This window comes from Mytilus californianus, unplaced genomic scaffold (assembly GCF_021869535.1).
Source record: "Mytilus californianus isolate M0D057914Y unplaced genomic scaffold, xbMytCali1.0.p SCAF_3, whole genome shotgun sequence".
Taxonomy (NCBI): Eukaryota; Metazoa; Mollusca; class Bivalvia; order Mytilida; family Mytilidae; genus Mytilus; species Mytilus californianus.
The window spans coordinates 34530118-34544407 of NW_026262679.1; the positions used below are offsets into that span (position 1 = coordinate 34530118).

The following is a 14290-nucleotide window of genomic DNA, read 5'->3' on the forward strand; positions in this document are numbered from 1 at the left end:
AAACGGTAATTTAGGCATCAACATCAGACAAATTTAAGAAGAAAAAATCGCCGGTTGTATGTGCTTTCCATACAAATATTCACCTATTTTGAAAGAATTCAATCAGTTATATTTCAGATAATAAAAGATATAAATGCAATATTTTTCGATTTTCAGTAAAATCTATGACAAAGCCCATTTACTGTTCCTTGACTTTAAGGTTCGTGACAGAAGCAAGTCAAATAAATATAAAAGGAGATGTGGGGTATACGTCAGTGAAATGAACACCAAACAAAACAATCATAACACTCTGATATCAAGAGGTCACCATTTACGATCTTCACACAATAGCTATACGTATATATCATATGGCAAACTCTAGCACTAATAAGTAAAACAACAAAAATACCGAACTCAAAGGAAAATTCAAAACGGAAAGTCCCTCGCCAAATGGCAAAATCAAAACCTCAAACACACCAAACGAATGGGAAACAACTGTCATATTCCTGACTTGTTACAGACATTTCCTTATTTAGAAAATGGGGGATTAAACCTGGTTTTATGGCTAGCTAAACCTCTCACTTGTATGACAGTCGCATAGTATTTCATTATATTGACAATAATGTGTGAGCAAAACAAACAGACATAATACCTGTAGGTAGAAAATTGGGTCTTTCCTTTTTGAATTTTCCTCGGAGTTCAGTATTTTTGTGATTTTACTTTTTACAGCAGTCAACGTTGTGTTATAATATTATCACTTTAAAAACAAATAACTATTTCAACAAAGAAAACCCAAATGGCATATAGACACTCTATCGACAAAGTACATAAGCAAAAATGAAATACAAGAATACAAAAATGACCATAGAACAATAACACAATGGCGGGATGTATAAACACCGAGCCAGGCCAAAATGTATCCTAATTAAAAAGCAAATACTGACGATGTTACCTGAAATGGGAACAGACGTGCTAATTATTATATAAGGCCAAAATCAATTTCTATAAGTTTCGGACTTTAATTTAGCAGTATATTTTTTCAGAAACATTGACAGTTGAATCCGAACGTCGTTGAGCATCGAAGGTTGATAAATACAGAGTACTAAGTCTTTCAGAAAGATGTAGCGTCGTAAAAGTAAGCATACAGTGCTTATAAATACATGATTTAACATGATAATTGACAAACATCGTACATTATTTTTAACACGATCACCCTTTTAATGTATTTGAAAATTTTAAAAAGTTACAAAACCCACGATCATGTAAGATTTCGAGTACACCTAAAAGGGCGGATCAAGGGTTAGAGGAAAAGAGTCGGGCGTAATTGTCTGGAAAGGTAAAAAAAAATAGCGCCAAACGTAGCGGGTCGACTATTAAAAGGGTTTCATCGCCACTTGAATCTGTCACTGCCTACCATGTTTTATTCATAGTTTAATCAAAGTCTGTTTTGCCCAAGTCTTTGTTTGCTGATGTAAAATTTGAAATACTTTATAGTAGTTAAAACGAATGACAACTTGTAAAATACATTTATAGATCTTTAAAATCGGATCTTAAAATTTCTTGATTATACAATATACAACTTATACAATTTGCAAGCGAACAGTAGGACGTTGTAGTGCTGAATGTCGAACAATAATAGGAAAACAATCTCTCGAAACAAAGCCAAAAACAGGAAAAGCTAAGACGCCAACTGTACATACAGTTAACACCAAGGGGGATTTAATTTCATTCTATAGATATAAAAAGATGTGGTATGAGTGCCAAAAAGACAACTCTCCATCCAAGTCACAATTTGTAAAAGTAAAACATTATAGGTCAAAGTACGGCCTTCAACACGGAGCCTTGGCTCACACCGAACAGCAAACTATAAAGGGCCCCAAAAATGACTAGTGTAAAACCATTCAAACAGGAAAACCAACGGTCTAATCAATATAAAAAACAAGAAACGAGAAACACTTATGAACCACATCAATAAACGACAACCCCTGAACATCAGGTTCCTGACTTAGGACAGGTGCAAACAAATGCAGCGGGTTTAAACGTTTTAACAGGCGCCAACCTTCACCCTACCTGAAACAATAGTGTAACATCACAACATAGAAAGACGCACGTTTAATCTCACATGCTAGTTCACTTTGTTCCACGTTTAATCTCATATTCTAGTCCACTTAGTTTCCACCTTAACTGCATTATATTTTAAGACAACCGAGGTACTTTTAAATCTGTTATCGTGAATGTAAACTTTCTATATGCCACCGGAATTTATCAGAACCGTTTCAAATATTTAATTATAAAGTTACAAATTTGCACTTTTACAATCTGTTTTGAATTGAAATGAATCATTGCATAATAAACGAGATAATGAAAACAATTGGTATAAAATGAACTTGAAGAGATACAAAAAGAAATTGCATTAGTTACGATTAATAATCAATTATTCAATATTATGCACTTCCAAACTATTAAATTATTCTTTTTACGTTATATTCTAGGGCATAGTGGCTACAAAGCAAATAAATGTATTAATAAATAATATTGAGAATTAATTAATGAGAATAAGTTCTGCTCTGAAGCAATAATACTAGGTACAAATAAAATAAACAAGAGAAGATATATTTCCATTTTCAATGTATATTTTAGTATGGCGTGATAACAAGATATTTCAATATTGTGGATTGTTATTTCGCAGATGATAAACTTGTCTTGGAGAATTATCTGTCGGTTTTACTCATCATACGTCTCAAAATATGAAAAAAAGAATCCATAACAAGGTTCTGAGCCATTTCCCTAACGACCATACCACACACCAATAACAACATATTAATGACTGAATATCACACATTAAATATGAATTAAAATGTTTATTTTATAGGGGTTGGCGCTGAAAGTGATGTGTCTATAGTAAATTAGCTCAGAAAAGATCCTAAAATAACTTGTTACTTCTTTGTATTATATGCACGGCTTCTTTTTTGCAACATATGCCAAAAAATCAAACAAACGGTAATATGTGTTCACAGGCCTGTTCTCACTATAACATGTATGTGTTCAGTGAAACCCCTGGGTCAAAACACTACTTTGGATCAAAAATTAAAAAGCTTACTTCATAATGAACAAGTGTACTAAGGTTGCAACATGTGGAGCAGGATCTGCTTACCCTTCCGGGGCACCTGAGATCACCCCCAGTTTTTGGTGGGGTTCGTGTTGCTCGGTCTTCGGTTTTCTGTGTTGTGTTTTGTGTACTGTTGTTTGTCTGTTTGTCTTTTTCTTTTTTAGCCATGGCGTTGTCAGTTTATTTTCGATTTATGAGTTTGAATGTCTCTTTGGTATCTTTCGCCTCTCTTTTAAAGCTGATGTGTCCATAAACTACCGAAACGTTAACCTACATTAGACCAAAACTTTAATCTGAAACGGAACGGACTAACTGACAGACTCATACACCAGAAACCATAATGACCCTCTACTTTCGTAGGCGAGGCATATAAATCGATTGTATTTTCGGCACTGAGTATAATTGTTTCAATGTTAAAGTTTACTTTTACCGAAATTTTTTCACTTGCTTATGAAGATTACTGTTACAAACGATTAATAAATACTCGTATCCGTTAAGCATGTGAGATTGAACGTGCAAACCCCCTACTTGCTTCCTAATGACTCTTTCCATTATCGGATCGAGAAGTTTACGAAACAAGAGCTTGAACGCAGGACCACTGTTATGTAGCCCAAACCCCACAGACTGCAAAGATTTGAGTATAATAATAATCCATTCTTTCAGATTGACATCATTTTGTTGTACTGTAAGTAATACTTACATCTATATATTTTGTTGTGTAAACAATATGCTCGAAAGAGTTGCTTAATAATGTCCTAAACATGTAAGCTACGACATCGTTAATGACCATTAGGAAAGGACTAGGTCCACGTTTCACAAAACAAATTACGACTTAAATTGATCGCCAGTATTTAACAATTCAGTATACTTACGATAATGTTTAGTCATAAGACTTTTTTGTGAAAGGCAGACCAGTATTGCTTCCTTATAACATTTGTCCGACTTATTTGCATTAGGTGATTCATTACTTAATAAAACTGCATTTCCGTTATTGAGATGAACACTGACAACATTATAGAAGTGAAGTAAGGAAAATTAATATGTTTGTTTTGAGAGCCTCAATTTAGAAACCATAAAGTAAATGAAAAAAAGAATGTTGTATTTCTTTTAAAGAACAAAAAACTATTCCAAAAGGGGGATGGGGACAACGAAAATATAAATACATTAGTTTTCTTCATCTTTGTAGATTGTTTTCTGAAAGAAAAAAAAACGGAAAAGCTGTAACTGATCATTGAATAGATGCATCATTACAGACTCAGCCTTCAAACTTTTACTGTCTGATTTGCTTGTGCCATAAAAGCAATATAAGTGGTTTAAATAAATGATGATACTTTATGCCTTTCGATACTCATGTGTAGTTTTCAGGGAAATCATATGTCATTGCAGGTTCTATATTAAATATATGGTGTAAACTCAAGTAGAAAGTAATAAATAGAATGATATACTAGTATGTAACTTATTTCGTTTTCACAACAGACTGAGCATTAATTTGAAGCATGGAAGGTGCAACGGAAACGACATTTCAATTGGGACATGTTTTACAGAAATTTGCATAAAAGTTTTGCTTTATAGCAGATAATTTTCATACCTTCAGGATGCATAGGGTTAGGGCTAAAGTTAGAGTAAAGGGAATCTTGAGCGTTAGGAAATAGCACACACGGAGCTTTCAAATTGTGCCAATTATTCATTCTAGATAAATTAAAAATATATATACCTTTTGGCTATTTCGTATAATGCTGATTTGGTATGTCCCTTAAGACGACATGATTATATCAAAACTAACTTCATTGTCCGCAACCCTATCATTCTATCCTAGACTTACGCTTTCTTTGTTTTCAAGTCACACTTGAACATACCTATCAAATTACATTTTTATTTAACGCATTGAGTTTTTCACTTCCTGGAGTTTTCTAATTTTTCCTTGTGTACAATATATAATAACTCAAATTCCAAGCAGCCAGAAATTGAATTTTAAACTAATTTTCCTTTTTCTAAATTTGATTCTCTAAAGGTTAATCTGATAATGATAATACAATTATTTTTGTTAAGACTGAATACATTGCACGGTTGTATATTTATAAATCGTGGTTAGAAGAAAGTAGTCTGAAGAAGACTTTACAATTGAGTAGGTATTTATATAATTGTTTTTATCGGACTATATAACAAGCCGGTTATAACCAGGTTTGCAAGATGAGGAAAGCTAGAAGACACCGAAACCGTCTTTGCAACTTGTGCAGATAAAAATCAAAATATCAATAACCCATTCAGGACAATACATGTCAGGGGACAGAGACAACCACCAAAGATAATAACCAACAACAGAACTCACCAACCATGATAACTAACACGTGCAACACTCCTGGACTTCCTCGTCAATAGTTCAACCTTAAAAGTGCAAACGTTATCCTTTTTACTTTGATGGCAGAACGTCCCACATATTTCTCGTACCAAAGTTTTTTTTAACAAGCGACACGATTTTTCATTGTCTGTTGTTTATGACATTTTATGATATGCGCACTTGCCATATTAAATGAGATGTATTATTTTCATAACTGAACGAATTTACAACAGGGACATTGGTATCATAGATTGGTCAAAACTACATGTATTATTCAATTTTATCGTTATCACAGGAATTTGTTGTTGAAGTATGATATTCTATTTGCAGAAATTAATAAACCGCGATGAGTATAGCTTTTTATTGTAACTATGATGTTTATGAGGCATACATCAATCATTTTACTTACTGAATAGACTAATTAATAAAGATTAAAAGTATACAGTTGTTTGGAAAATGCAGCGTAGTACTTCGACACACAAGTATTGAGTTGAGCTGCCAATATAAGTGTAAAGGAAGGCATGTTTTTCAAAGAACCCAATTTCATACTCTTTTTTGGCGGGATTCACATTGATATTTAGTATGCTATTAGTGTTCTGTTGACTCTTGATTGACTGGCCATCTTTTCTTTTCTTTTTTTCTTTTTTTTTTTTTTGCAATAGTGTTTTTGGCTTTCTACGACTTATAGTGTATATTGCCTCTCAATGTTTTCGCACTTAAATTTTTATACACTGTACAGGCAATATAAATCCTTTAGATTTAAGTTACTCATATACTTTTTACAGTTTTTTCAATATTTTATTACTTTAACTTTACAAAACATGTTTTTTTTCTACACAGATTTTCATGACAGTCACGTTCTTCTATATGTAGCTTTGATCGAAACAAGAAAATTGAGATTTAGTTATCAAATTCTATGTTAACCTCACTATATGTAACTATGCCTATCCTAGGGAAATGGTACCAACATCATAGAGTTCTTGGTCGTCAAAGAGGCAGTGTATTGGTAGTCTTAACTTTAATTTATTCATTACGTGTCTAGACTAGGAGCTGTTTAGAACCTGATATATGGATTTTGAATACTTTCCTTTTGATGATAGTATAACCTTTGGAATTTCCTTTTAACCCGCTTGCTGCGAATGGACACTGATGTTTGGGTTATACGAACTCCGAAGAAAACTATTAATAATAATTGGAGGAAGTAATGCCAGATGTTCCCCATGTTTCACCCGTCGTATTGTCAATTATTTGTAACATCATGGATGGAATTCAAAAGCGTTCTTCTTTTGTATTTTATAAAAACATTATTATACAAGGAAATGTTAACTTGTGATAAATTAATAAATAAAGGTTTCGTTTGATCTAAATAAGTATTATATTGACTGTTCAAACCAACTGAAATGTAGATGTTTGTTCTATTGTTATTTGAGATCTATATCTATTTCGTGAGATGAGCGGTCTGTCGAGAACAAATTAAAGGACATTAATTATATAAATGTATTGTGTACTCCTACTGAATCTTACAGATGTTCATAATTGTACAAAGAAAAATATTAAAGTGCGATGCTTTATTTCCATGTATGATAAGAAAGTTTCGTTTTATCTCGGTGCTTTATTTCCATCTATGATAAGAAAGTTTCGTTTTATCTCGGTAGTTGTAATCATAACTAAAAAACCCTACATAATGTAGATCGTTTTACATTGGTATGTCAGATCAATATCTTTTTCTTAATTCGATCAAATATATAAGGACTATAATTATTTAAATGCCTTATTTTATAGTTTTGTGCAAGGCCGTGTTAAAGTAAGATATAATAATACGAAGCTGTGGTATGATGGCCAATGAAACAACTATCCACAAGAGTCAAAACGACGTGACTGTAAGCAACAATAATAGCTCACCGTACGTCCTTCAATAATGTGCTAAACCCACATCGTATAGTCAGCTATAAAAGGCCCCGATGTCAGGTACAGAAAACCTTTTCAAATGTTGTGAAAATATACGTGAAGAAAAAAAAAATTTGGGTAAAACATTAATTAATCAACCTTCAAAACACAGAACAAATCTAAAAAAAAACTGAAAGATATTTAGATTAGATCTTCATTGATGTACATATGCGGACTTAAGTCTAGAAAAGCTGTGGATTAATAGAATTGAAACCACTTAAAATCTGATTATGAACTTATGACGAAAAAGTCGTCTTTTTATCTAACAGTGAAGAATTGTTTCTTGCTAAAAAAAATGCTTTTAATAATCTGTCATTTTTATATAATTAACGATTGACCTCTTGCTGAAGTTAATGTTATATATATGTTGTGTACAAGTTATCATTTTGTACAAAATATAATTTGTACAAAATAAATATTGTACGTTTTGGTATTTACATGTATTGCATGTACATGAATCTACTAAAATGTATGGGTAAGTGAATATGATGTATATGTAAAATGGGTTATCTTCGTTTTATGGTAAACCAATCAAGTTTATTATAAGCTTTGGCTGAGATACAACTCCAACTATATTTGAGGACTTATTATGACTTTAAAAATATTCATGTACCATTTTTAACTACCGGCAAAGTGGCTTCTCCAAGTCGGAGGTTAAAAATGTCATTTCACTTAACATATTTGAAAGCAACTGCTTAGTCATTTTCAAAGGCGAGATGAGTTAATAGAACGATTTTGACAGATTAAAAATAAAACAATTCGACAACACTTTACTAATTTGACCCCCCCCCCCCTTTATTTGGCTCAAATGCAATTGTCAGGTGACATTACCAATAAGTTGATATATCACATGGAAAACATGTTGCTGATCCCAATATGACTATCTCTCTGACGTAATTACATGACTGATGCGTTGAAAAAAGAGAGCATACCCGGTAAAAACGGTAACGACTCAAAAGTTCTACTCAATCTTATTATTGGAATATATGTATCTCAAACTTTATAAGTTGTCAGTATGGAGGAGAAAAAAAAATAGAACGCAATATATCATTGTCGGTTTTGATATTGGAATTTTGATTATAATTATTGGTGTATTCACAATGCAAGACGTCTGGATCTAATAAATACAATCGTTATTGAAATTCTGATATTGCACAACTCAGCATTTTATTGAAATCTGAAAAGTTTATTTTCAGCTAAGATAGTAATTTAACTGATGTATATAACACATATAGAAGCAACTTGACGCGATAAATTGCGTTAAAAACACTGAATGTAATGACCTCCTCCCACAGAAAAATTCTATACCTCACATCGACATCCCATTAAGAAATTTCAAACGATGAAAAAATCGTATGGTTGAAAAAGCAACGACAGTCATGTACAATGTTATCAAGAAGGACCGCCTTCACAGTTTGTCAATTAAAAGACAAGAGAAAACAAACACTCTCAACTTTGCACTTTTAATTGACAAATGGTGAACGCGGTCCTTCTATTTTGTTATCTATAATATGTTATTTTTATTCACCAGTGTAAGTTTAGAATGATCTGACGCTACTAATAGAATGTGGACGATGGTAGAAAATTCAAAAAGAATTCAGAACCTGTCAAATGTGCAATACAATCTATATTGGTGATGAATACCACTGCCTTCTAGAATTTCAATTTTTCACTGCCGAAAGGAGAGGTTGTATGCTTAGGAAACAAACCACCTTTGTGATGCTTTGAAGTTTAGGGATCTTGTGATCTTATAAAAAAAGTCAAAACATAAAAAATTTTTTTTTTATAAGAATAATAAACAAAATGGTGGTTCTCTGGGTTAAAACTATGAATCTGGCATTTACTGGTAAACGCTATAACTTACTCATATGAGGCAGAACTCATATAAGAGCATCTTAAGAAAAATATAAAACTAATATTTTCCTATAACTTCAGATTCCGCTTTATGAAAGATTTTCCATCCCTTAATTCATAGTCGAACTTGAAATAAAGGATACTCGAGATACATTTATGGCTGCTTCATTTCTTGATTATTCTAGAAATTGATAATGAGGGTAAGTTGAGAACTCAATTTTACCACATAATTTCAGCTTTCCAATTGTGAGTTGTTTTTCTAACGTTCCGATTCTATGTAGCGTTTTTATCTCAAAGTTAAAAAGATATTCCAGAGCTTACGTTTCCTATCATGATTTACTTGATAGTGGGTACAAAAAAAGCTATTGAACCAAGGGTTTTAAAGGGTGTAATTTTACGGGCGCCATTATGATTTGGTTGACCATAATGGAAATCTATGTCACAGGTGACCAGGGATGTGTTTCAATTATCGAAGCAACCATCCTGTCCTAGCTGTTTCACGATATCGAATGCGCCTAACAACCAACTTTTTACATGCTATGAAAAGACAAGTGAATCAGTATCTGTTCCTGAGCACGTGAGATCGATCATTCCCGGTCTCTGGCGAGGTTCGTGTTGCTCAGTCTTTAGTGTTTAGTTTTATGTTTTGTAGACTGTTATTTGTCTTATCGTTGTAATACTTTTTGGCCATGGTATTGTCGGTATTCTTTGGTTTATGATTGTACCTTAAGTGTCTCGTGTCTCTGTTTTATCTGCAGACACTGTGTTCAGATAAAAAATATAGTTCATTAACATGCAATGGGATTATTTTTGACTTCACAGTTATATACACTTAGCTACAATGCTGTTAATTGCATACTTTGAATGTTTTTGGTTAATTTAATCACAGACTCTCTGGACAATTTACATTACGACAAATTGCTAAGACACATGTCTGTTATTGAAGACTATGTTTTACTCTTGATGTCTTTTTGTTATTTGTACCGTTATGTTGATGTATCTTAAACGTTACCAAAATCACCATTTTTCCTTATATTTAATGACATACCTTTCACACATTGACTGTCTCAGCTCTTACATATTGTATAAAGGGAAATTCAATCCTAATTCGTTAAACTAAATTATCTGTAAGCTCTTCCTCATTCCTTCGGTCAGTATAAAAATAAATGCTTTAGTTGAAACGTACAGTAGAAATAAAATCGGATTTAAAAAAAGCATTTGATTGAATTATTTTTGCACACTAGAAGTTTTATTTACATTGCTATATAAAACTATGACCGGATTAAAGCAAGCGAACAATATCGTAATTCTGCATCAGAAGATTGAAGACGTGCCTTGAAACAATCTTGAAATGTACTTCTACAAAATGTAAGTAATAATGCAAACAAAATCTTGTGCAATGACCATTGTCCTCAATTTAGCGCTGTCAAAATTCTAACCATTCTCCCCTTGATATATATATATATCTTCATCAAGCAACAAATAAAATCAATGCATTATAATCCCAATTCATTTATCCGAACATATTACAAATAGATCTGCATTTGCTCCTTACACAAAAACTATTCCATTAGATTTTCAAGGAATAATAACAGGAGTGCTATGGTCACCATCACGAATTTGTTGGCCGATACGATAATATGTCTGTGTCTTAATTTACCAGCGACATGTTTTCGCCGTCTTAGATCTTAAGATAACAGAATAGTCGTCTATCTTAAGATACCAGAATAGTCGTCTTAGATTTTAAGATACCAGAATTGTCGTCTTAGATTTTAAGATACCAGAATAGTCGTCTTAGATCTTAAGATACCAGAATAGATACCAGAATAGTCGTCTATCTTAAGATACCAGAATAGTCGTCTTAGATCTTAAGATACCAGAATAGTCGTCTATCTTAAGATACCAGAATAGTCGTCTTAGATCTTAAGATACCAGAATAGTCGTCTTAGATCTTAAGATACCAGAATAGTCGTCTATCTTAAGATACCAGAATAGTCGTACCAGAATAGTCGTCTTAGATCTTAAGATACCAGAATAGTCGTCTTAGATCTTAAGATACCAGAATAGTCGTCTATCTTAAGATACCAGATTGCGGTCTATTTTGTAATTTTACCAATTGTGTCCTATTCCCAATTGTGACATTTTGACTGAGTGTTTATACACATGACGGGTGATGCACACATAGCAGGTGACGCACGCATAGCAGGTGATGCACGCATAGCAGGTGACGCACGCATAGCAGGTGATGCACGCATAGCAGGTGACGCATACCCTGTCCACGCACCCGGTCTCGGCTCATTTTGGAGTTCATGCGATTCCCTCAGTTTTTGATTGTAACCTTGATTTGTCTTTTTCCGTCGATTTATGAGATTTTGAATATCGGTAATCTACGGTTGCCTTTGTTTACATCAATGAACTTTAGTTTTTGTTTTAAGATTACTATCTATAATGAATTAATTATGATACTTCAATAATAATCAAAAACCAAAGTCATGGTTAGCAATTTCACAAATGAATTGGGTGATGATTTATACATTCTGTTTGTGAAATTCTGATTGTCTTCCTTATGAAATCACCCCAAAGACCAATTACTATACAATATTAATATGTGTTCTGTCTCGCGAAAAAATATGTATTTGACAAGAAACACAGGGAATAAAAAAATCAAATATTGAACTTTACGGCCATATTTTTGAAATGATGAATTATAGATTGTTTTCTCTGATGTAATTGAATTCATTACAAAAAGCCCAAGATAATGTGGGATTCATCTATTGTGGCTTCCAAACTCATTTCAGCTCTAGTGATAGAAATAATTAACCAGCAAAATTGATTTAACATTTGATTTAATATGAAATTCAGTTTCCATTTGTGTCATACATTTCGGGGTTAACTTTAAGTTTGTTGGATTGTATATTTTCCTCCATAAATATTGTAAAGCTTTTTATATAATCCATAAATATTTTAGAAGTTTTAAAATCTCTCTCTCTCTCTCTCTTTCGTTTTCCTGCCTTGTTTTAGGATGTACATAAAAGGTTCAATCATTATGTTTCCGATGCATTGTGTCCACCACTTGACACGCAACGTTTTCTTAACACATTAATTGACGTTTTACACATGACTTATTCTGAACCAAAGTGCCGACATCATTGCTATTATATTTCATTATGTCATTAACTAGAATTACCGTTATCATGGGCATTCCGGGAGTGCTATAAAAAGGATTCCAATTAGGAAAGTCGGAAATCTTAGAACTGTCATTACCGTATGATTGGGAAAATCCTCTGTGAAGCCGCTGGTACTTTTCTCGTAATTCTTGGGATATTAAATACAATAATACAACTGTATGTGAAATAATCCAATAATATAAGCGCATTTAGTTTCAAAATACAAAGCCTGGAATAAAGTTTCAAATACAGAGACAATAAGGTGATATTGTGAAAGACATATAAAATTATAGTTTAATCCCGGGTTTTGAATATTATGACGGATCATTCATTGCATATTTGAGACATAGTTATACATATAAAAACAATATTTTAGATAAAATTTTGTTGGGTTTTTTGTTGTAAATGAAGGTAACAGGTTTAATTGATTATTTGTTGATTCAGAGATAGCTGAAACAATTTAGTTAACTAAAATAGTGGATATAAAATCTACATCAATAAATATAATTCAAATTTGTAAAACACCTGGCAGGGGATTTTGACATCAGTTTACAAACGAATGATTAGAAGTTTACTAACACAGTCGTTTTGAATATAAGCATGAAAAAACGATATAGAATAGTCATGCATGTAAGTTTTAGATAAATAATAGAACAGTACTAAGCGGTTGAAATATTTTAAGGAGGTCTTTAAAGAACATTCGAAATATGTACAAAGACCGATGTGTTTATTTTTAATTTTGAAGGATATTCGTATATAGACAGATATGTTTATTTTTAATTTTAAAGTAATCGACTCTTGGTTACATTGTACTATATATCTGGTTCCAACATACCTTTCACACTATATTAGCGTCTATAGAAGTATGAAAAGTAACATTATATAAAAAAATTCTAGTATATGTTACTCTATAGTTTTGTAAAACTACAATATTAATCTTATCAATATACAAAAATATTGTTTACTTACCTTCCGAAGAAATTAAAAACGTTATAAGAAGTTGAACTGTCCATAGAGATCGCTGAACCAAAAGGTAATACAATTCCATCGCTAAACTCAATAATATCTCAAAATCCAATGTTTATTACTATACCCTCAGTGGTCACTTTCTCTAGAGCCGTTCCAAGTATCAAAATCAGGAATAAATGTCTTAATTATGCATTCTCGTCTTCAACACATTGAAACAAATTAGTATTTTCCTTGAAATGTCAAGTTTTATAAATCCAATCTAAATTACACAATACTTGAGCGATTTCACATGAAAAAGTATCTCGTATCAATTCGTGAATAGATCTGCATGCAAAACTATTCGACAAAAAATCAGCTATAACCGAGGTGTTGTAACATTACATTACCATGCCTGAATGACATTCCGCTATTGTTACTTTGAGTAATTTCCCAGCTTCCAGAATTATTGTTTATATGATATATTATTTAGATCTTAAACAAAACGTTTATTGTATATACTTTATCTCCTTGATCAAAAGTTTTCATATAGAAGGAATATACTCCAATGAGACGTTATTATTACTTGACAGGATATCACTTGTGTATGTCACTATCGCTTTCCGAGTTCCTCGTCTGCAAAACATAAAGACAATTAACATTAATATTTTATATAATTCGTATCGTGTAAAACTTAATACAATAAAAATACCAATACAAATTAAAAAGGAATCATTGATTGAGTATTATCAAATGACCATATCTCCAATACAATTCACCCATTAAGAGTTCATCCTGATCAAAGATTTAAATTGTCACGATCATAAAACGATAACACTTACAATTATTTACTTTATAAATGTTTTCTAACTAAAAATATCATTAAAACGGAAAATCATCCCATTGATTATTGTACATTGTTTACCAATGACATGTTCTATGCTCAATGAT

The 14290-nt window shown here is 32.2% G+C and overlaps 1 protein-coding gene across 1 annotated transcript in view; it reads right to left on the reverse strand.

Moving 5' to 3' along the window:
* The window catches only part of LOC127734431 (zwei Ig domain protein zig-8-like), a 60896-nt gene extending 46920 nt beyond the window's left edge, over positions 1–13976 (reverse strand). The window contains exon 1 of the mRNA XM_052244276.1: positions 13364–13976. Within this exon, the coding sequence (XP_052100236.1) occupies positions 13364–13442 (79 nt within the window). The 5' untranslated portion in view covers positions 13443–13976. The remainder of the gene's footprint in view (positions 1–13363) is intronic.
* Between the last annotated feature and the right edge of the window lie 314 nt (positions 13977–14290).